At 39.5% G+C, this 25,453-nt stretch overlaps 1 protein-coding gene across 1 annotated transcript; it reads left to right on the top strand.

Annotated features, from left to right (window-relative positions):
* Positions 1-3,604: 3,604 nt before the first annotated feature.
* LOC148852862 (uncharacterized) lies at positions 3,605-4,036 on the top strand. The gene has a single exon (XM_088945865.1). The coding sequence runs from the start codon at positions 3,605-3,607 to the stop codon at positions 4,034-4,036; it is 432 nt and encodes a 143-aa protein (XP_088801991.1).
* Positions 4,037-25,453: the final 21,417 nt, after the last annotated feature.

Here is a 25,453-nt window from a genome sequence, read left to right as displayed (position 1 = left end):
TCTCCCCTTTTAATGCTATTAATAGGTTAAATCCTAAGAATTTGTTTAGGACTGCCTATTAATAAGGGAAGGAATCAAAGAGCTTGTTTTGATTGTCGAATAATAAGAGTAGAGACTGACTATTAGAGCTTGTTAATAGCTATAACCAATTTGTTCATAAACACATGAATCTATCTTTGTATCAAGGATCAATGCTACGAATCAAAGCTGAACTTGTCCCTTCAACTGGAAGTTTTCTCCCATCGATTTGATCTTTTGTTTCTGTTATTTTCTACTATTTACTTGTTTTCCTTAGCTCTACAAACCCCCCTTAATCCCTCTACTTGGAAATAAATCCACCAAATCCCTATGGAGAACGACCTTGCTCATCACTATCTGCAAATTATTAACCCAGAGTAAGACTATTTATCTTTGGTTGGGTTCGGCACCCACCAGACGTCTTTGTAGAGGAGCTGTGGTTGTGATTTGGACCAACTGATTGCGAAGATTTAGATGATTCTTTATCCAAGATTCGACAGACAGGTTCTTTGCGGGATTACCAATGAGAATTTGAAAGATTGGGAAACAGGGTTCGTGGTTGGACTCAAAAGGCACTTGTAAGTATGTTTATGGGCGGCCTCAAGATGGAAATTGCTGATGGGTTTAGAATGTTTAAGCCAAAGACCCTTAAAGAAGCCATTAGCCTAGCTAGGATGAAGGATGATCAATTAAGCCGACAAAAGAAGGTGACTACGCTTCCTGCTGCCGCTGTGGTGAGTTTGACTTCTACCAACCCTAAGCCAGCCTCATCAATGAAGTGGATATCATGGGAAGAGATGCAAAGATGACGTGCACAAGGACTCTGCTTCAACTGTGATGAGAAATTCGTTCTTGGACACAAGTGTAAGGGTCTGCAGTTGTTGTTGTTAGAAGGAAACCTGGAGGAGGATGAGGAGGTACAAGAAGGCCTCGAAATTTCGCTTCATGCTCTCATGGGATGGTCCACTGCTCGCACCATGAGAATTATGGCTAGACTCGGCTCCCACGAGCTAGTTGTGCTCATTGATAGTGGGTCGAGACACAATTTTATTAATGACAAAGTTGTGGAACTATTGCAACTTCCAGCAATCCCAACCGAACTTTTTAATGTGAAGGTGGCCAATGGTGCACCCCTCAAATGTCAGGGGAGGTTTGAGAATGTTAGATTGTGGCTACAAGGTATCCCATTCACCTTAACTCTTTATTCCTTACCACTAATCGGATTGGATATGGTGCAAGGGGTCCATTGGCTTGAACAATTAGGTACGGTTATGTGTGACTAGAAAAGAATGACAATGGATTTCACATGGGAAGGATGTCACCATCGCCTAGAAGGATTTGATCATAAGCCGATCCAACCTGCCGAACTCAGAACCATATCAAAAGAAGTGAAGCAAGGGAATTTTTTATTTGCTATTTGTTTATAGATGACTGCAGATGAGGGAATTTGAGGATTTGTGCTAGGAACAAAAGTAGCTACCTCCTTCACGAGAAATTGACCATCGAATCAACCTCAAGGAAGAGACCAAGCTGGTTAATGTACGACCTTATTGGTATGCTCATTTTCAAAAGGCCGAGATAGAGAAACAAGTACAAGACATGCTCAACATGGGAATAATCAAGACTAGCACCAGCCCCTTTTCTTCGCCCATCATGGGATGTGGCAATTCTGCACAGATTACAGGGCCCTTAATGCCATCACTATCAAGGACAGATTCCCAATCCCAACTGTGGAAGACATGCTAGACGAGCTATATGGAGCAACTTATTTTACTAAGCTTGATCTGGTATCCGGTTATCACCAGGTGTGAGTCCACCCTATTGACACTCACAAGATAGCTTTCCGCACACACAATGGCCATTATGAATATTTGGTCATGCCCTTCGGGCTATGTAATGCTCCCTCAACTTTTCAATATCTTATGAATTCAATTTTTCGGCCATTCTTAAGAAAATTTGTGCTAGTTTTCTTTGATGATATTCTCATTTATAGTTCGGATTGGGTAACACATCTTGAGCATGTTTGAAAGGTTTTTGAAATATCAAGACACCATTAATTCTTTATTAAACTTCGCAAGTGTGCCTTTGGACAACAGGAGATCGAATATTTGGGTCACATTGTCTCTGTACAAGGGGTGAAAGTGGACCCTAGAAAGGTGAGAGCTATGATTGAGTGGCCTGAACCTACTACTATGTCTGAATTGCATGATTTCTTAGGCCTTACAGGTTACTACCGAAAGTTCATGCAAAACTATGGAATTATAGCTCAACCTCTCACTAATCTACTTAAGAAAGGCCAATTCACATGGGGCAAGGAAGCCAAAGATGCATTTGAAGCTTTAAAACAAGCCATGCCGTCGACCCCAACCTTGGCCATGCCTAATTTCGATGAACCATTTGTCATAGAAATGGATGCGTCAGGGGAAGGCATTGGAGCAGTCCTAAGCTAACAAGGGAAGCCCATAGCCTATATGAGTCAAGCCTTAGGAATTGCAAAGCAAGCTTGGTCCACTTACGCTAAGGAAATGCTAGCCATCATACAAGCAATCAAAACATGGTGGCCATATCTTCTGGGACACAAATTCTATATCCAAACAGACCAACGAAGCCTTAAGTATTTGATTGAGCAGCGCATCACCACGTCTGAACAACAAAAATGGGTGTCCAAATTGCTAGGATATGATTATGAGATTTCATACAAGCTGGGGAAAGAAAATTCAACTGTAGATGCTTTGTCAGGAAGGTTAGAGAGTCTTAGCTTACACACTTTATATACTTCTCATGCCTCTCTATGGGATGAGATTAAAAGAGAGACATAACAACACCCTTATATGGTGCGGATCAGCCAACAAGCTACAAACAAACCTGGAGCTCCATACATGTGGCACAACAGGCTGATTTGTTATAAGAACAGGGTAGTTATTCCATCGGACTCTCCAATCATACCAAAACTTCTCCATGAATTCCACGACACCTCTATGGAGATCACTCTAGAGTACTATGAACGTACAAACGCTTGACGCAACAATTCTATTGGCCATCCATGCACCAATCGATTCAAAAGTATGTCGCCGCTTATGCAGTGGGCTAGAAAAATAAGTCAGAAACCCTCTCCCCAGTCGGACTCATACAACCATTGCCTGTTCCTTGTCAAGTATGGGACGACATAACCATGGACTTCGTGGAAGGACTTCCACTTTCACAAGGGAAAAGCACAATCATGGTTGTTGTAGATCGCTTGAGTAAATTTGCTCATTTCTTGCCTCTATCCCACCAATATACGGCTAAAACGGTTGCTGACAGATTTATAGGAGTGGTTAAACTTCATGGGATGCCGAAATCTATTATCAGTGATAGAGATCCCATCTTTGTTAGCCATTTTTGGCATGAATTCTTCAAGTTGTTAGGGACCAAGCTACACATGAGTACGTCCTACCATCCCCAAACGGATGGACAATCCGAAGTGGTCAACTGATGTTTGGAGTAGTATTTGCATTGCTTTGTATCCCAGTAGCAAAAAAGATGGAGCACTTACCTGCCTTGGGCCGAATTCTAGTACAATACTACTTACCATAGCTCAATTGGAATGACTCCCTTCCAAGCAGTCTATGGGAGGACTCCACCGGCAATTCCGTATTACTCAATTGGCACATCACCTGTTAATGAGGTAGACAAGGCTTTGGAGACAAGAGACAACATCCTCAAGCAACTAAAGTCTCACTTGCATGCTGCGATTAATCAAATGAAGCAAATGACAGATTCAAAGAGAAGGGAAGTTGATTATCAAGAGGGTGATTTGGTATTGCTTAAGCTTAAGCCATATCATCAGCACATTGCTTATAAAAGAGCCCATCAAAAGCTAGCCAGCAAGTATTTCGGGCTATATCGAGTGGAAGAGAAGATTGTTAGAGTTGCATACAAGTTTAAGTTGCCGGAGGATGCCCGTATCCATCTTGTTTTCCACGTGTCAATGCTCAAGAAATATGTGGGAGATGACAACTCTGTTGGTTCTGAATAATCTTCCAAGGGAAGATGCGGCATGGGAAAATACTCAGCAGTTGAAGAACCAATTCATTAATTTGAACCTTGAGGACAAGGTTCCACTTCAAAGGGAGGGTAATGATATATTGAGAAGGTCAACAAGGACCCATGTCAAGAACCCACGATATCAAGAGGGTAATGATGCATATTTGTTAGTTGTGCATAAGAAATAATCAAATAAGTGAGGAGATATCTCACAATAATTGCGTTAGTTGCGGTTGAATAGGCTAAGAGTGTTGCTAAAGTATAGGATAGGGAGTTGTTAAACTTAAGGAAACACTAGACGTTGAGGCCTTGAGTTTAGGAAAAAAATTGTTGAATGGCTTTTGTATTTAAACCTGGGATTGTACCATTACAAACTATTTTCTTGCCTTAAAAAGAAGATCTATCAAGGTGGGTCAAGTTATAAGAAGGCAGAAAAAAGGAGGTCATATGATAAAAACCTGGTAAGACGAAAAAAAATATTGGTTGAATGGTTCGGATGTTAAAGACTGAAAATGAAGCAAAGCCCTTGAAGAAAACATCGTTAATTGCTTTCGTCCAAACCAAACCACAAACTGTTAACAGAAAAATACAAAATAACGGCATACCTGAATAAATGGGGGAGAACAAAAGGATTCTTGAGACTCAATGAGATTCTCTCTTCTGAACCTCAAATCCCCTCTAAACTTCAATCTCCTTTTTATCTTCTTTCTTTGCAAGAAATGGAAGCTCAAACCTAAGAAACTTATGGCCTGTTATCCTAGGGTTTGGTGGTAATCGTGATGAGAAATGAAAAAAAAAATGACGTCAAAAAATGAAACCTATGCATTCCACTGGGTGGGATACCTTGCTGCCAAAAATGAAATGATGTCTGGGAGGTAGATACACAACTTGGCGCTTTTTGTTAATTGCATCTGTAAGATAGCAGCAATTTCATTTCCGCCATTGTGAAATTCGCCACTATTAGATATATTGTTGTAATGCATTATCGAAGTGAGAGAGAGAGAGATCCTTTATTGACTCTGACAACGACAACAGCTAAAATCTTTTAGCAGTGGTTCGACGGCAAAAGTTAAAATCTATCCTCTTTCATGAAGAAAGGAATCCAATAGTAAATAAAAATAAAAAATAAAACTGAGATTCTAATTTGAATTGGTTAGACCGGATTAACCCCAATATACTGCCGCACTAAATCAAATAAATTGCCACCTTACTTTTCATTTTTCTTGCTTCAAACTTCTACCGGCGGGTTAGGAAACGCTGCCACCTTAGGCATACCTGAGCTGGTGGCTTTAAATACCGCCGCTCAAAAACCACCGGCTTTGTCCATTTTTCTTGTAGTGAGAACTTTATTGAGCTTGCCGAAAGAGTAGTTAGGAACCTCGATCTTGAGTTTTCACCCTCCCCTTTGTTTACTACTGTTGCTAGTGGTCGTTGGAGATGGCTAGTGGTGGGTGAAACATTCCCTTCTCTGCTTTGAATTGAAAAAAAAAAAAAAAGAAAATACCTTCGGTATGGGGAGATTTTGTGTGGGTGGTCGCCAACGATCTTTTTTTTGTGTTTTGTATTGAAAAAAATAAATTAAAAAATAAAGGATGTAAGAGAGATGAGATGAGATGAAAGGGACGGGTTCATATCTCTTGTGTATCTGCTGGAACAGCCGTCGGCAATAGAGACGATCGGTTCAGAGGAGTGTAAGGTCTTATAAAGGTTTTATAGGTCCAGGTCGAGAGTCGAGAGAGTACGAAGTGGGGACGAGCATCCCAATAGCTTCGCACACATTGAGGGGGTAGAGTGTGTGGGAGGACAGTTGGCGGCCTCCCATTGTGTGGGACATTTTTGGGGCGCTAGGCGGTGTGGCATATATTTAAACTCAATTTATGGTTGATTAATGTATACTATTTTTTCTTGTGTTTTTCTTCATAAATTCCTATGATTTCTAGTTGCAGTACCTCTTAATCCATTGGGTTTATACTAGAAATTTCTTTCATTTGCTTGTTCCTCTAATTCCTGAGCTACAGAAGATCACCCCTTAGTGAGGGGTGTTCGTGCTAATCACAGGTGATGAATATCGAACTGTTGCGAGAGTAAAAAAATTAAGAAGAAAATAACAAGGGTGGTTTAAAAACTAATTGGATTTTTTTTTTTTTTTATTACAAAGAGCACGTTCTTGCATAACTTAATTATTGTCTTAAGTGCAAAGGTTTAATAGTGATTCAGTTGTGGATAATGCGTCATGCTTAATGTATAAAGGCGAATTATCATTTGCATTATTTAAATAACAAGATACAAATTAATTGCCATAATTGTCAATAAAAATAAACAAAGTATTCAATTGAGATAACATTGAGTTGTAGAATGAATACAAAAACGTTTTGGATTGTAGATAATTTCTTGGTGGTTTGATGTTTTTGCTTCCCAAACTACTTTCGTTAACATGGAACTTCCTATGAGGATATATAATAATAATAACAATCAAAGTTGGTCTTAAAATAGTTTGTGTATCTATTGGATATATTATTAGCATAAATATTATTATAGGCTTCCAAAAGCATGAGTTGTTAATTGTCAGTGTTGTTTAATTTACTTGAATCTACCAACATCTTTTCAATTTCAGATAATAATCTTCGACTTTTACTTTCCCAATCAACATTTGGTATAGAAATGATGACAGGAGAAAATTGTTTAGGAGGCTTAGCAATTATATTGTATGGTTTCCAAGTACATGATTGAACCAAGTTGCTTACTTCTTCGGTGCTATTCTCCCAAAATTATTTATTATGAAGTAGGTAGATTTATTAAATTGATAATTTGTTTTGAACCTTTGTGTACATATTTTAATTATGAAACGGGTTTCCCGATAGCAAATTCAACTTGTTTGTCAAATGGCGTAAGTGATTTTAAGTGATTTTAAGGCCTTGAACAATATGGTTAATAGAAACTTATATAAATCACATGGGAATTGTGTAAACAACTGGAAGGTTGCAATTGTTGTAAGCATAATTGTCATCAATTTGAATTACTTTCTTCTCACAAGTTGAGCATGCCTCATACGAAAATCTTTGGTCCATCTCAACATTTGTAACATATCTAGTAAGCCAATATCGCTACATTTATTTGCATAAAGATGAGTATATATATATAGATTTATATCTTTAATTATTTTTCTATTATATACGTAATTGACATACCTGTTATAGTATAGAAGAGATATTTATTCCACTTGGAGCTATTGCACTATTGAATTCAACAGTAGTAACTGGCTTATTCTGATCTTACTTGATGGAAAGATGACCCAATGTTCCTATAGTGTTGTATCATGCTTTGCAAGGTCTCATTTTGTTTGGCTCTTTACGAATGAGCTTATTAGTTAAAATGACATTAAATATGTAGTATTGTTGTCATATTATATTATAAAAAATAGGTTGAAGTGGATACTACAATGCATAGAGTTCTTTTGCTTCATGAATCTTTGGGTTCCAAATGATCTTACTATATTTAACGGTTGAAAGAGATAAACATGAGAGATGAAAAATGAGAATAGATTTATAATGAAGATAATTCATTTTTTAACAATTAGTAAATAGGGGTGTCAATGGACCGGTTTTAGGTTGGACTCCGTCCAATTTGGACGGATTGGATGGACCAATAAGGCATATTGAATTTGGACAGACTGGACGGACCAATATGACATATTGGATTGGACCTGGTCCGTCCATAATGAATTTATATTGGATTGATCCAATATCTGGTCCATTGATAAAATGTTAGAACACAAGTGTCAATGGACCAGGTTTAAGTTGAAACCAATCTAAATTAACAAGAATTTGAACAGATTGAACAGTCTCTGGACCGGTCCAAAATGGTTCAAAATATTCATTGGACTGGATTGGACCAAGTCCATTTGTAATGGACTCACATTGGACTGGACCGGATTGGACCAAATGCAGTCCAATTGACACCCCTACGTGTAAAGAGTATTTTCTTTATCGAGACAACATAGTAATTTTCTATATGATGTAAAGTAATAGGAATCATCCTTTTAAGAAAAAATATATGATTAGAAATCCTTTTCAACAGAAATAATAACATGCAATTGATATAACAAATTCTTACCATTTGTCTATCAATAAAATGTCTCTCTTCCTAGAATTTGTTGAAATTGTACCTTGTGGACTTATGAGGATGACTTGTACAATGACATCTATAGAAAAAGAACAGGGGATTTATTTTATCAAGAAATAGGAATTGATAAAAAATAATAATATAAAAAAGCATGAAACAAATTATAAAACTATACCTATGAAGATCTTTTTGTTGTATTTTGGGAGATTCTCGAACTAAACAAAGTTGTATTTATATAAAGGAATTTCATTGCAATCTTCATTAGTTTCCAAAATGGAAGTAGTACTTATAAATTGCAGATGAACATTGTTTCCAACAAGTGTAAATTCACTATCAGCTATAACAACTTTAAGTTTAGTGAATAGATTAAAAGACTTACTGTTGCATCAACGAAAAACATTCTACAAACCTTGTTTGGCAAGCTCGTTGGAATGTGAATGTTCTAATCATTCTTGTTAATCTACCATTAAAATCCCAAAATGGTTTGTATATATGTAGGTGATAAATAGGAGTTGAACCAAAGGGCATTCTATTTGCACAAAAAAATAACATAAGTTCTATATAATATAATAATCTTAAACATACAAAGATATTATACATAAGAGCCATTGAAAACACTAAGATCAATTGCTATTAATTTTATTAAAAACTTCTTTCTACACAACATTCCTTGTGAAACCTATTGGTTGTTGATCCTTATTGACTATTAAAACTTTTAGACCTACTTTAGAAGAGACCCTTTAAATTGCCACATAAGATTGCCCATGCATGTGTAAATATACATACTTCAGAGTTTGGCCTTAGCTTTTGTTGTTAGTCATAGTAAATGCAAGTTTCATCGGAAATTGTCTTCTTTTAAATTCAAATGGAAATGATGTTGTTGGCGGTGACATTATGATCCTCGGTATAAAAACGATTTCCCCTACATGATTTCTTGTGATTATTTTTGCTTGTATAATATGCTTTTACCAACTTTCAGTTGCAAAGAATGACCTAGTATTCTTGAAAATTTTAATGAATTTAAATATTCAGGTGGATATAGGTTCTTTTGGCTTAGAGAAATATCTTCTATACGACCAATTGTATCAGCATTTAAGTATGTTTGGGCATCTCAAAGACAAGGTGACAAAATGTATGAATTGATATCATAAACTTAATCATTTCTTGGTCCTAATATCGCTCGTTCACCTAGATATGACTCATCCTGAAACATATTTATATTTGGGAATATATTGTCAAATAATGGTTGAAAACTTTGTCCTATATCCCTCAATAAGATATTTGTTGGTATTGGTATCCAATTAGGTTCCCCGGATTCTATAACTGAAACTCCATTAATTTTACCATCACTAATGTCAAGAACCCAATTTGCAAATGTTAAGATATTAGAAAATACATTCAATGGACCAATGTTCTGCAATAATTTCATATTCGTTGTTAATTTGATTAATTGACAATGAGACCATAATCCAAATTGATGCAATGATGCAGATATTATATCTTCACGATGACTTTTGGGCACAACTAGTAAGATTTGTTTGAAATCAACCCCTAGAACGATTGTCTTGCCACCAAATACTATATTACTTGTATTCAAGGTATTAAAAACTGACTCGGAAATGGAAGCTTTTTGGCTATCAATTTTTGGGTCAGCGGTTCAAATGTCCAAGTCGAATGGTTTGGATGATTTGTATATTAGGGCAAATGTTTATATGAGATTTGTCCTAATATGCAAACCGCATATAAGAAAGAAGAAATGTCAGTTGAGAAAGCCAGAAAGGAGAATTGTTGTCGGCTGAGAAAGAAAAAAAGAAAGAAGAAGAAGGAAGGAGAGAAGGAAGTAAGAAAAAGGAAGAGGAGGAGGATGATTCAATGCTCATCAGCGGGATAGCAGCGATGGTGACGGCGAGGCGACAACAACAGATGCAGATATGAAATGTAAGTTCTTGGATCTTAGATCTGAGATCAATTTCTCTAAAACACCTATAGAAGAAAGTCTTCTTCTTCTTCTTCTTCTTCTCTTTGTGCTAGATCCCAGATCTAAGTTTGTGTCTCAGACTGGATCTCAGATCTGAGTTTTCCTCTCTACAACTTTATATTGCGAACCGTTGGCCGGGTCAAATGAGTCAATGATTCAATTGCCCGGGTCAACGGTTTTCTAACAAAGTCAACGGTTTTTGACCCAATAACAGGTTAGTGAAATGGAACTGGTTGTCCATGAAGGGATGAGAGATCCATCACATGGACGGCCGAACCATACAGGGTGGTTGGGTGAAATTTCAAACATTTCTTTTTTCCATCCAGGAATCCTATTCCCTAATTTAGAAAAATTGCATTTTTCAAAGTTTGTTCCTGAAATAAACCGAACCAAATCTCAAACTAAGATTAGGGAGAGGAATACCTAATACAGAATCCACGCAAAAGCTCCTCCCAATGTAGGTCTTCACCCTCAAAGAGAGTACCAAATCCTATCCTCACTGAAGATGACACATTGGCATGTTTTATTGTAAATGAATAAAAGTGCATATTTGATTTATGTTCCCTTGGTATCTTTCTGTATAATACCCTTAAACTGGACACTTAATGAGACTCATGTTAGTTTAGAATGTTCACAGCCAATGGGTTGGTCTGGGGAGACCTATCTTGACAAGGCTGACACTATGGTGCCACCAAGCCAGTTGGAGTGGCTTGTCTTAGCTACCGGGGTGAGACCCTAGGCACATACAGTGTGGGATTAATTGAATCTTTGAACTGGACCAGATTTCCAGTATTGCCCTGGACCTTGGAGACTGATGGGCAAAACTGGAAAGTTACACCCGACCCCTAGACTCGATTATGATACTGCACTAGGTGTCGGATTAGACTATCTTTGATGTACCAATCAGTGAGATCCTTAGCGGGGATCAAAACCTGGGTATGTTGGGACAGTCTGAGAATTCATCTGAGTAGGTGATCATAGTGACAGGATCTGCCCCTTTGTCGGACAAAGGTAATGATCGGGGATGCACTCTCACTGATGGAAACCAAGACTGCCGGTAGCCGATTTCAATCATTGAGATTTGTTTTGCAAATTATATTTTATATGAGATATAAAAGTAAATATATTATGGTTTTGAAATGTTTACAAATGGGTTTTAATTCCCGGGATCCATACTTGAGAGAGTGCAACACTGTTCCTTGCAGCCGAGGAAGAGGTCCTCTCTTGTCAAGCAATGTATGATCATTACGGGCTGAGAGGTTAAGTGTAAGGCCATTGAGGATAATACCTGATGGGCTAATCTTGTATCTACCCACAGTCCTTGGGTGTTACAAGGTGGCTTGGCCCAGGGACCACTTAGGGTAAGTGTTGGGCCCATAAAACCCATTTGATGGGTTTAAGGGGGTGCACTGTCCATAACAGTGTATTCGGCCAGGCCTTGTAACAAAGGCTAGGCTGAACCCATGTGGCTGATGTGTAGATCAATGTTTGGGTCCCACGCCATACAAGGAAGCCCAACTGGGCAGCAGTTTGGAAGGCTAAATGAATACATAACCCTAAATGGGCCTTAAGCCCATTTCGAACTGGGCTAATTTGATTAGTCTTTAAGGGGTGAATTCTGAGATAAGATCAGTTGATAGGATTGGGCCCACACCCTATCCACTCAGAGAGTCCAAGATCTAAATGAGATTTAGATTTGGAAACTTCCTAATTAGATTAGGAGCTGGCTAATCTAATCTGCAGATAAGATAAGGATTATCCCTTATCTTAAAGGGACTTCTAATCCAGATATGATTTAGGTTAGCAACTCTTAATGGGATTATGAGTTGATCCCTTTAAGTCTATAAAAGGAAGAGGGGGCGGCAGCCTTTAATCATCCAACACAATCACCAGCAACAGTCTTGTCTTCAGAGCTGCGATCACAGAAGAGGGAATTTTGCACCCTGCAAATACTCTCTAGCCGCCTATAGCAGTTCGATCTCCATTGCTTGGGAGAAATCAAGATTGGATCTTGATTCCAATCTTTTGGAGAAAAGAGGTAGGAGTTGTATTCACAAGCCGTCCAGGTGATCCTTGAGAATGATCAAGTTCTTTTGAAGAACAGTGTTGATTCTGCTCCACCCTACTCTGTATCAGGTATTATCTCTCTCTCATCTTTTTGGTTCAGATTTGGTTTAGTTTATGGTTCAAGAATGATCATTGAAAATACGATTTTCTAAATAGGGAATTCGATTCCCAGTTGAAGGGAGAGAAATTTTTTTTAAATTCGTCCCCTTTATTCCGCAATCTTGGGCGTCCATGTGATGGATTTCCTATCCCTTCAGTGGTATTAGAGCCATGGTTCAAATCTTGAACCATTCTGTTTTAGATCTCAACTTGTGCAAATAGGGAGAAGGCGTTCTACCCAATTTGTGCAGATATGGGTTTTGGGAAATTTGTTCCCAAAACAGATGGGCAAATAATCTGAAATTAATTTTAAATAAATATGATTATTATTTAGAATAGTTCTTTATAATTTTCTTGATTTATGGGTTGTTCGTACAAGAGGAGATCGAAATCTTGGTTTGCGTAGGAAGAACTGCAAGATTTGCAGTTTATTGAATTTATTTATTACATTTGGTCTGTAAATAATTTTTTTTTTAGTCTCAATGTATAGGCATTTGATCTGATGTAATAATTAATAGAAATAGGATTTCTATTTATTTTCATTTTGGATCGAAGATGGTGGCGTAGAGAAGGAGATTTCATAGATGGGAGATTCGCTATCTACGATTTGTAGTTTAAGAAACTGCAATCTGTGATCTAACCTCTGTTTTGCAAGATGGAGTGTGCGAATAGCCCTGATTAACTGATTTTTGTTTTTCTTTTATTAGTTATTTAATTTTAGATTATTTTCTTGAATTAAGGATTTAATTAAAAATCAAACACTAGACCCATTCGAACCAATATTGGTTCAAACTGTTTGGACCAACTCTAGGGTTTAATCAAGGCTGAAAGTCAGCCCTAATTTTCCCACTAATGGGCCTGAGGATTGATATTTAATTAAATGTTTAATTCGGCCTAGCCTGTAAAGGCCCAGTTTTAAATAGTTAAAACTGCCAAAAGCTCATTTTAAAGGATAAAGCTATATGGGCCGAACTGGGTAACCCTAATTCAACCCATATACCTAGATAATATTAATGGTTATTATTATAGAATTTTAACAGGCTTCCAATGGGCCTTACAGATAATTAATTGATTGGATCAATCTATTCCTGCATGAGATGTATGAATGTGTGATGTGCTGCGTACATGGGCCATAAGTACTTGGCCCATGCTCATTCGACAGTGTCTCTTGCGCACACCATGGCTGAATGCACATCATTGCCATGGTGTCCCTTTTGGTCATTGGATGACCTCCCTCAGTGGTGGGCCCCACACCTCATCAAGAGGTTACGTGTGGAACCCTAGCCGATTTAAGGCCCACCGAAATCTGGCTTTATAGTGGGAGCCACTTAGGTTTGACCTAAATCAAACTAGGGCGTAACTATTTGTTCCCTCCAGCTAATATGAGTGCACGTGATAGGGAGATTCATATGATGAACTCTCTAAAGGCCTTCCATCATTAGCATGAGGATGGGTCCTTCAATAATGAGGAAGCGCACCAGAAAATGGGCTATCCATTTGCTGTTGGGCTTCTCTGAGTGTTTCATAAGATGATAGGGGCGTCATAGACCGATGTGGGAGGGGCTTCACCAGAAAATGGGAACTCTCTCACGGTACCTTGGTGTTCACACGAATATGATGGGTGAGCACTCACTGGACAGAAAGGTTTACCTGAAAATGGCTCTGAACCTTGTCTGACAGAGGCCAAAGGGAAAACTCATATGATGAGGGGATATGATCCTTCACCAAAGGTGGTGGGGTTATGCAGCTGAAACAGTTGGCTCCATGCACCCTATGTGATTTCCCACATTTCTAGAGACAACCCGTAGTCTCCATCACTGAGAAAGGAGGAAAATCTCAGAGATGAATAAATGGAAATGGATCATAGATTAAAAACCATATCTATGAAATGAACATGAATCAAATTAGGTTGTGGACTGATGTTTGCTCTTTTATCAAAAAATGGCAAAGAGATCTTTTGCAAAGCTTCTTGATGACAACAAGCTTAAGGGCCCAAACTACGCCGACTGGTACAGGAACCTTATGCTGGTCCTAGCTTCTAAAAAGCTGGACAAAGTGGCAAAGAATCCTGCCCCAGAGCGTTCGGGAGACAGGGCTTCAGAGGCCCGAAGGAGAGACTATCAGGAATGGGAGGAAAAGAACTCCCTAGCCCGGTGTTACATCATTGCCTCCTTGGACAACCCAATATAGAGGCAGTTCGATCAGATCGAACTTGCCAAGGACATATTGGACAGCCTGAGGATGATGTATGAAGAGTAGAATCGTTCTACTCGGCAAAAGGTCTTGAAGCAGTTCATGACCACTCAAATGTCCAAGGGCCAACAAGTTCACGACCATTGTCTTCGGATGATGGGTTACATCAACGAACTAGAGGCTCATGGATCCGCGCTAGACCTCCCAACCTAGATGGATGCTATCATTAATTCTTCGCCTCCTTCCTTTAATCCGTTCATCATGAAATATAACATGAACAAGCTTAATGTCAGCTTGCAATAGCTCAGCAATATGTTGCAAAGAGCTGAAGAACTAATTAAAAAGGATGAGCCTATAGCTATGCTTGTTGAAGCTAGCAAAACGGGCAAGAGAAAGAGCAAGGCAAAGAAGCCTCAGAAGAAAGCCACTAAGAGCAAAAGGCAGAAGAAAGACGAAGCATCGGATGCCTGTCACTTCTACAAAAAGACTAGCCACTGGAAAAGGAATTGTCCTACCTACCTGGAATCCAAGAAAGGTAATTTCGAAACTTGTGTTATAGAAACCAATTTATTGGTAGCTTCTGCATCCTGGTGTATTGACTCCAGGGCTTCAACTCTTGCATGTAACTCATTGCAGGGTTTCAAGGTAAGTAGAAGGCTGAGTGAAGGAGAAGTCACTCTCTACTTGGGGACTACTGCAACTGTTGCAGCCGCGGCAATAGGAACCGTGGAGTTAATTTTTAGAGAAGGAAAAAATTGTACTCAAAGATTGTCTTTATGTACAAAATTTAAGAAAAAATTTGATTTCTGTTTGAAAACTGTGTGCAGATGGTTATTCTGTCTTCTTTAATAATATGATTACTATTAAAAGAAATAACAGATTCATCGCATACGGGGAACTGGAGAACGGTCTCTATGTTCTACATCATTCTCTAGAAACTAACATAACCGAAACTACATCGGGTGAAATCCCCAAGAAGAGAGCCCGTGATATAGTTAATCCCACGTGTCTATGGCATTACCGACTTGGCCACATCGGTGTTGACCGAATCACAAGGTTGATAAAGGATGGTCCTTTGGATTTTCTAACTGTAGAAGATCTTCCCACCTGTGAGCCTTTCCTACAAGGCAAGATGATGAAACGATCATTTAACGGTAAGCCTGAAAGATGTACAGGCACACTTGACCTAATACATACTGATGTATGTGGTCCCCTGAGTGTTAGGACACAGAATCAACACGTGAATTTCATCACCTTCACAGATGATTTCTCACGATATGGTGACCTAATGAGACACAAGTCTGGATCCTTTGAAAAGTTCAAAGAGTTTAGACAAGAGGTCAAAAAATAGTTGGGGAGAGAAATTAAAGCCCTTTGATCTGATCGAGGTGGCGAGTATCTCTCTGATGAGTTCAGGGACTATTTAAAGGACAATGGGATAGTATCACAATTAGCTCCTCCTGCTACACCACAACTTAACAGTGTTTCAGAGAGGAGGAATAGGACCTTATTGGATACGGTCCGGTCACTTCTCATACACTTAGAGTTACCCACATCCTTTTGGGTTTACGCATTAGAGATTGCGATTTACGTGTTGAATTGGGTTCCAACCAAATCGGTTCTGAACACTCCATATGAACTTTGGACCGGAAAGAAGCCAAGTGTCAGACACTTGAAGATTTGGGGTTGTCCAACACACGTTAAAAGAATGAGTGCAGACAAGTTGGAATCCAAGACCAGCCGTTGCCTATTTGTAGGCTACCCAAAAGGCTTTGTAGGTTACCTTTTCTATGACCCATGTGAGCAGAAAGTGTTCTGCAGTCGAAATGCCCAGTTTTTGGAGACCGATTACATCTTGGACACCCATCGTCAGGAAGTTCTTGATGAGGACAGCTCAGGGGCAGTGGGAGATGTCCCACAAGTTCTAGGTAGCGACCAACCTAGAAGATCCACTCGGGTATCCCATCCACCAGTCCGTTATGGTTATGACCAGGATAGTTACCTGGTGGAAACCTTGACTAGTGAGGACGATCCCGTGACTTACGTGGAAGCTATGTTGGACATAGATTCCCAGAAGTGGGTGGAGGCCATGAGAGCAGAGATGGACTCAATGGAGACCAATGGAGTCTGGACTCTAGTAGATCCGCCCTTCGGGGTAAAAGCAATCGGTTGCAAATGGATTTACAAGAGGAAGAAGGGCCCCGATGGTAGGGTTGAGACCTTCAAAGCTCGTTTGTTGGCAAAAGGGTACACTCAAAAAGAGGGCATCGATTATGAGGAAACCTTTTCGCCTGTGACCATGCTTGAATCCATTAGGATCCTACTAGCTGTAGCAGCATACCATGATTATGAGATTTGGCAAATGGATGTCAAAACTGCATTCCTGAATGGAGATCTTACTGAAGATATCTATATGCAGTAGCCACAAGGGTTCATAGCTGCAGGTCAGGAAAACATGGTATGCAAACTTAATATATCCATTTATGGACTAAAGCAAGCTTCTAGAAGTTGGAATATCCATTTTGACTCTGCTGTCTAATTGTTTGATTTCGAGCAGAATCCGGATGAACCCTATGTTTATAGGAAGTACAGTGAAGATAAGGTTTCCTTCTTGGTTCTGTATGTAGATGACATTCTACTCATTGGGAATGATGTAGGAATGTTGACTACGGTGAAAGTATGGCTTTCATAGCAATTCTCCATTAAAGAACTTGGAGAATCCTCCTATATATTGGGTCTTCGACTCTATAGAGATAGATCGAGGTGGATAATAGGATTATCCCAATCTGCCTACATTGACAAAATAGTCAAAAGATACAGCATGGAAAACTCCAAGAAAGGAAATGTTCCTTTCAGGCACGGAGTCACTCTCTCCAAGAAGATGTCTCCCAAGACTTCTGAGGAGATTGATGGCATGAAAGATGTTCCTTATGCCTCTGCCGTAGGGAGCATCATGTATGCTATGCTGTGCACTCGCCCTCACATTGCTTAGGCAGTGAGTGTAGTAAGCAGATTTCAGGCCAACCCAAGGCAGGAGCACTGGACTGCTGTGAAAAACATACTTAAGTACCTTCGAAGGACAAAAGAGTTTTGTCTAGTATTCGATGGTAGCTCACTACAGATCCAAGGGTATACAGATACCGATTTCCAGTCAGATCCAAATGATAGAAAGTCTACATCTGGATATGTTTTCACGATAGGATCATGTGTTGTTGGATGGAAAAGCAGCAAATAGGGGTCCACTACAGACTCCATGACCGAGGTCGAGTACATTGCCGCAATGAGACTGCCAAAGAATCCGTGTGGATGAAGAAGTTCGTTGACGAGTTGGGAGTAGTTTCGTCCAGCACATCACCCATCCCATTGTTGTGTGACAACAATGGAGCTATTGCTCAGGCTAAGGAGCCACGAGCCCACTCGAAGTCGAAGCACATCGAGAGGAAGTACCATGTACTGAGGGAGATTGTTGATAGAGGGGACGTTCTGATTCAGAAGGTAGCATCAGCGGAAATTGTAGCAGACCCATTGACAAAGCCACTATCACAGAAAGTGTTTGAGAAACACGTGGAAAGCATTGAACTCCGGCTATACCTGATTAGACCTAAGTGCAAGTGGGAGCTGTTAGACAGTTTTGTATGCCCTTAGCTTTAATCAAAATGTTGTACTTTATGAGTTTATTGTAAATGAATAAAAGTGCATATTTGATTCATGTTCCCTTGGTATGTTTCTATGTAATACCCTTAAACTGGACACTTAATGAGACTCATGTTAGTTTAGAATGTTCACAGCTAGTGGCTTGGTCTGGGGAGACCTATCCTGACAAGGCTGACACTGTGGTGCCACCAAGTTGGTTGGGGTGGCTTGTCTCAGCTACCGGGGTGAGACCCTAGGCACATACAGTGTGGGATTAATTGAATCTTTGAACTGGACCAGATTTCCAGTATTGCCCTGGACCTTGGAGACTGATGGGCAAAACTGGAAAGTTACACCCGACCCCTAGACTCGATTATGATACTGCACTAGGTGTCGGATTAGACAGTCTTTGATATACCAATCGGTGAGATCCTTAATGGGGGTCAAAACCTGGGTATGTTGGGACAGTCTGAGAATTCATCTGAGTGGGTGATCATAGTGACAGGATCAGCCCCTTTGTCGGACAAAGGTAATGATCGGGGATGCACTCTCACTGATGGAAAACCAAGACTGCCGGTAGCCGATTTCAATCATTGAGATTTGTTTTGCAAATTATATTTTATATGAGATATAAAAGTATATATATTATGGTTTCGAAATGTTTGCAAATAGGTTTTAATTCCCGGGGTCCATATTTGAGAGAGTGCAACACTGTTCCTTGTAGCCGAGGGAGAGGTCCTCTCTTGTCGGGCAGTGTATGATCATTATGGGCCGAGAGGTTAAGTGTAAGGCCATTGAGGATAATACCTAATGGGCTAATATTGCATCTGCCCACAGTCCCTGGGTGTTACAAGGTGGCTTGGCCCAGGGACCACTTAGGGTAAGTGTTGGGCCCATAGAGCCTATCTGATGGGTTTCAGGGGGTGCACTGTCCATAACAGTGTATTCGGCTAGGCCTTGTAACAAAGGCTGGGCTGAACCCATGTGGTTGATGTGTAGATCAATTTTTGGGTCCCACGCCATACAAGGAAGCCCAACTAGGCAGCAATTTGGAAGGCTAAATGAGTACATAACCCTAAATGGGCCTTAAGCCCATTTCGAACTGGGCTAATTTGATTAGTCTTTACGGGGCGAATTCTGAGATAAGATCAACTGATAGGATTGGGCCCACACCCTATCCACTCAACAAGTGGTTCTTCAGCAAGAACCTCAGATTCTTCAGTAAGAATTGGGCAGGGTAGAGAGCACAACTTCAAAATTATTTCTTCCACCAAAGGACAATATCAAGATCAAATCTTGATCACTCCAAGAGGTGGAAGAAAGTCTGACATATATGAAATCTGAGTTCTCGGATCTTAGATCTGAGATCTATTTCTCTAAAACACCCGTAGAAGAAAGTCTTCTTCTTCTTCTTCTTCTTCTTCTTCTTCTCTTTGTGCTAGATCCCAGATCTAAGTTCATGTCTCAGACTGGATCTCATATATGAGTTTTCCTCTCTACAACATTATATTGCGAACCACAGTCTGGGTCAAATGAGTCAATGGTTTAACTGCCTGGGTCAATGGTTTTCTGACAAAGTCAATGGTTTTTGACCCAATAATGGGTTAGTGAAATGGAACTGGTTGTCCGTGAAGGGATGGGAGATCCATCATATGGATGGCCAAACCATATAGGGTGGCTGGGTGAAATTTCAAAAATTTCTTTCTTCTATCCAGGAATCCTATTCCCTAATTTAGAAAAATTGCATTTTTCAATGTTTGTTCTTGAAAAAAACTAGACCAAATCTCAAACCAAGATTAGGGAGAGGAATACCTAATATGGAATCCACACAAAAGCTCCTCCCAATGTAGGTATTCACACCCAAAGAGAGTATCAAATCCTTTCTCCATTTAAGATGACACAGCTTAGGGTGAGGCAGGATCAACAAGTGGTTGTTCAGCAAGAACCTCAGATTCTTTAGTAAGAATTGGACAGGGTAGTTAGCATAGCTTCAAAATTGTTTCTTCCACTAAGAAACAATATCAAGATCGAATCTTGATCACTCTAAGAGGTGGAGATCGAACAGGGTAGGGCGGCAAGAGCGGAGAGAGAGAGAGAGCTGGAAGCATAAAGAAGTCAAACTGTATAACCTTTTTCCAGTTTGCCCTCCTCTTTATATATAACCCTTAAAGAGTCAATCTCCTAATATGATTAGGAGTTTCTTGATCCAAATCTTTATTTGGATCAAAACTCTTTAAGTGATAAGGATAATCCCTTATCTTATTTGTAGATCAAGATCAGCTATTCCTAATCAAGTTAGAAGTTTCCTTATCGAAATTTCTATTTCGATATGGACTCTTTAAGCAGATAAGAGTTACCCTCTTATCCTTATTTGCCGATCCATACCCAGATTCGGTCCCTATTTAAATAATCCAATTAACACAACTCAAAATGGGCTTTAGGCCCATTAGGCTTCTAGGTTCACTTCCTTTTAATACTGGCTATCTTGGCTCTCTTTGTATGGCATGGGACCCTATCATTAATCTCCACATAAGCCACATGGGTTCAGCCTAGCCTCTGTTACAAGACTTGGCCGAATTTATTACTGAATACAGTGAACCCCTGAGTCCATCACCATGGGCTCTTAATGGGCCCAACATCTACACCAAATGGTCATTGGGCCTAAGCATCTTATGAAGGCCCAAGGACTGTAGGCAGATGTGAGATTATCCCATCAGGTTTATTATCCCTAAATGGTCTTACACTTAACCTCTCAATCCTTAATGGATCTTGGGAATTAAAACCTTTTGCAAACATTTTGTGAAACCATAATATATATGTATATTTTTTTATAAATATATTTTGCAAAACAAATTTCAACAAGGTTGAATCAATTGCAGACAATTTAGGTTTCCATCAGAGAGAGTGTATTCCCCGATCATTAACTTTGTCTGACAAAGGGGCTGATCCTATCACTATGATCACCCACTCAGTGAATTCTCAGACTACCCCAACATACCCAGGTTTTGATCCCCTCTAAGGATCTCACTGATTGGCGTATCAAAAACAACCTAATCTGACACCTAGTACAATACCATAATCGAGTCTAGGGGTTAGGTGTAACATTCCGGTTTTGCCCATCTATATCCAAGTTTCAAGGCAATACTAAAATTTGGTTCGGTTAAGGGTTTCAAGCAAAACCACACTGCATGTACGATCTCACCCTGGCAGTTGATGTTATACAATGTATGGCCTTAGCTCCAATAAGCATGATGTACGTTATGACATTTATTGCAAATGAATAAAGTACATATTTGATTCATGTTATTGTGGTGTGTTTCTGTGTAATACTCTTAAACTGGACACATATGAGACTTGTGTTAGTTTAAAATCTTCATAGCCTTTGGATAGATTTGGGAGATTTATCCTGCCAAGGTTGACACTGATGTGCCGCTAAGTTGGTTGGGGTGGCTTGTCTCGGCTGCCAGGGTGAGACCTGAGGTACATGTAGTGTGAGCTTTCTTGAAACCCTAAATCGGACCAAATTCCAGTATTGCCTTGGACTTTGAAGATAAATGGGTGAAACTAGAATGTTACACTTGACCCCTACACTCGATTATGATACTACACTAGGTGTCGGATTGGGCTATCTTTGATATGCCAATCAGTGAGATCCTTGGAGGGGGTCAAAACCTAGGTATGTTGGGATAGTCCGAGAATTCATTTGAGTGGGTGATCATAGTGAAAGGATCAGCCCCTTTGTCAGACAAAGTGAATGATCGGGGAATGCACTCTCTTTGATGGAAACCTAAATTACCGGCAATTGATTTCAAACGTTGAAATTTGTTTTTGCAAAATATATTTATATAGAGATATACACATATATATTATGGTTTCAAAATCTTTGCAAAAGGTTTTAATTTATGGGATCCATGTGAGTAGAGAGTGAAACACTGTTCCTTGCAATTTAGGGGGAGGTCCCCTTTTGTTGGGCAATGTTTGAACATTATGGGCTGAGAGGTTAAGTGTAAGACCATTGAGGGTAATACCTAATAGGCTAATCTTGCATCTGCCCACAGTCCTTGGGTTTTCATAAGGTGGCTGAACCCAAGGACCATTTAGTGTAAATGTTAGGCCCATTAAGAGCCCATGGTGATGGACTCAGGGGTTCACTATCTCCTACAGTGAATTCGGCCAAGCCTTGTAACAAAGGCTGGGCGAAACCCATGTGGATGATGTGTAGATCAATGTTTGGTCCCACGCCATACAAAGAGACCCAAGTGGGCAGTAGGTTAAGGAGTAAGTGAGCACATAGGCTTAAGTTAGTTAATTAAAAGGAGGCAAGATCTGATTTATAATCTGATTGGGATTAGCTGAAAGTATAAGATTTTAAGAGTCCAAATCCAAATATCAGATTTGGATCAAGAAATTCTCTCATAATTAGATTAGGAGGTTGATCCAAAGAAGACTACAAATAGGGGGCGAATTCCTTAGTTTTAACACAGAGTAACTTGCAGAATTCTCTCATATTCTTGTCATCCCTACCTAGTTTGACATCCTCTTGTGGAATTAATCAAGAAAGATTCTTGATATTGTTTCTTGGTTGAAGAAACATAATGAAGTCACGCTCACCATCCCCTATTCAATTCTTGCCAAATAATCTTGGTTCTTACTGAAGAGTCGTCTTGCTGATCCTGCTTCATCACACACTATGTCATCCTTAGTGGAAGTGGGTAGTGGTCTTCTCCTTGGGCGTGAACACTTTCATTGGGAGTTACTGCTACTTCATATCAGGTATATCCTTCTCCTCCCTTTTGGTTTCAGATCTTGTCTGGTTTTGGTTTTAAGAATGATCATTGAAAATGCAATTTTTTAAAATAGGGAATGCGATTCCCAGATGTGAGAGAGCAAAATTTTTGAAATTTTGCCCAACCTTCCTGTAGGATTCGGCCATCCATATGATGGATCTCTCATCTCTTTAGTGGTATCAGAGCTAGGTTTTGATCCTGGGACTAAATTAGATCGGATCTAGATCTGCGCAAATGGGCATAAGGCATTCTACCCGATTTGCGCAGTTAGCGATTTTCCTCGGAAATCGGTTCCTAGTTTTGGGCGAATGATCTGAAAATAAATTTTTATATTTAGAATTGTTCTATTTATATTTCTTGAATTTTGGGCTGTTCGTATGGAGGAAATCGAAATCTTTCTGCGGCACAAGAAATCTGCTCATTTGCGTTTTTCTATTCATTCTTGGTCTGTAATTAATTTTTTTAGACGAAATGTATAGGAATTTGATTCTGATATAATATTAATAAAAAAAATAGGTTTTCTATTTTATTTCATTGAAGATGAAGTTGGAGGCGCGAAGGAGAAAATTTTGCAGATTTAGGTTTGGCAATCTGTGATTTGCAGTTTTGGAAACTGCAAGCTGCGAACTAACTTTTGTTTTGTAGGATTGCAGCCTTACGAACAACCCTCTTGCTATTATTTACTAATTCTTGATTGTCATGTATCTGTTTCTTTATTTTTAGATCATGTTTCTTGAATTGGGTATTGAATTAAAACATGAAACCCTAGACCCATTCGAACCAGATTGGACCGAATCTGTGGTTCGATGGGGGCTGTTCTAAGCCCTAAAATTTCCTTCATGGGCCGAGGGGTTGATGGTTAATTGCAAGATGCAATTCGACCCACATTTGTAAAACCCAGTTTTGATTTGATAAAACTGCTTAAGCCCAATTCAACATAAATGCTATATGGGCCGGACTGCTATTTACAGTTCAACGCATATACCTAGATAATATCATGGGCTTTAAATGGGTTGTAAAGGTTTTTAAATTTCAATTATGGGTTTTACAATTGTTTAATTTATTGCATCAATAATGGATTCTATGCATGTGATGTATGTGATGTGATGTGTTGCGTACATGGGCCATAAGTGCTTGGCCCATGTTAATCCGATAGTGGCTCTTTCGAACACCATGGCTGAATGCACATCAATGTCATGGTGCCCTTAAGATCATTGGATGATCTCCCTTTCTTAGTGGGGCCCACTTTAGTTTCTCCCCAAGAAGAATACCCTAGAACCATAGCCATTTTAGGCCCACTTTGAATCTGGCTTTATGAAAGTCAGTGGGAGCCACTTTGGTTTGACCTAAATTAGATCTAGGGGGTTTTTGTTCCCTCCATTAAATATAAATGCATGTGATGGGGAATTTCATATGATGAATTCTCTAAAGGTCTTCTATCATTAGTATGAAGGTTGGCTATATTGGTGGGTGAGGATGCACCATAAAATTGGGTTATCTATCTGCTAATGCAGTTGACTGGATTGCTTCATAAGATGATAGGGGAGTCACAGACCGATGTGGTGGGGCCTATCCTAAAATGGAAGACTCTCTCACGGTACCTTGGTGTTTACGAACATGATGGGTGAGCACTTACTGGACAAAAAGTTTTAACCTAAAATGACTATGAACCTTGTCTGACAGAGGCCAAAGGGAAAGCTCATAAGATGAGTGGATAAGATCCTTCACAGAAGGTGGTGGAGTTTTGCTGCTGAAACAGTTGGCTCCATGCACCCCATGTGGTTTCCCACATTTCCAGAGACACAACTGACTCCATCACTAAAATTGGAGGGAATCTCAGAGATGCCCAAAATGGAAATGGAACGTAGATTAGAAGCCCTTTCTATGTTGACATGAACCAATTTAGGTTGCGGACTTTTAAATCTGTTTTACCTTTACCAGAAATGGCAAACAGAAATTTCACCAAGTTGTTGGATGATAATAAACTCGAGGGCCCTAATTATGCGGACTGGTTCCAAAACCTTATGTTGGTTATGACGTCTAAGAAATTGGACAAAATTGCTAAGAACCCTGCTTCGGATCGTTTGAGTGACAGGGCTTCTGAGGCCCGAGGAAGAGAGTATCAAGAATGGGAAGAGAAAAATTCTCTTGCCCGGTGTTATATTATAACATCTTTAGACAATCCGATACAATGACAATTCAATAAGATCGAAGTGTCCAAAGATATATCGGATAGTCTAAAGACTATACGAAGAGCAGAACTGTTCTACTCGACAAAATGTCTTAAAACTGTTTATGACCGCACAGATGATTGAGAACCAACAGGTTAATGACCATTGTCTAAAGATGATGGGTTATATCAATTTACTGGAGGCTCTCAGGTTAGGGCTAGATCATGACACCAATCAGTTTATCATGAACTATAACATGAATAAGCTAAACGTTAGCCTTAAGGAACTCAACAATATGTTGCAGAGGGCTGAAGAACTGGTTAAGAAGGATAAGCCAATAGCCATGCTTGTTGAAGGTG

The sequence above is a fragment of the Nelumbo lutea genome, chromosome 5, assembly GCF_056320005.1.
Source record: "Nelumbo lutea isolate HS-2025 chromosome 5, American lotus-T2T, whole genome shotgun sequence".
Classification (NCBI taxonomy): domain Eukaryota; kingdom Viridiplantae; phylum Streptophyta; class Magnoliopsida; order Proteales; family Nelumbonaceae; genus Nelumbo; species Nelumbo lutea.
The sequence above is the reverse complement of the archived record's forward strand: the minus strand, read 5'-3'. Positions and strand labels throughout refer to the sequence as shown.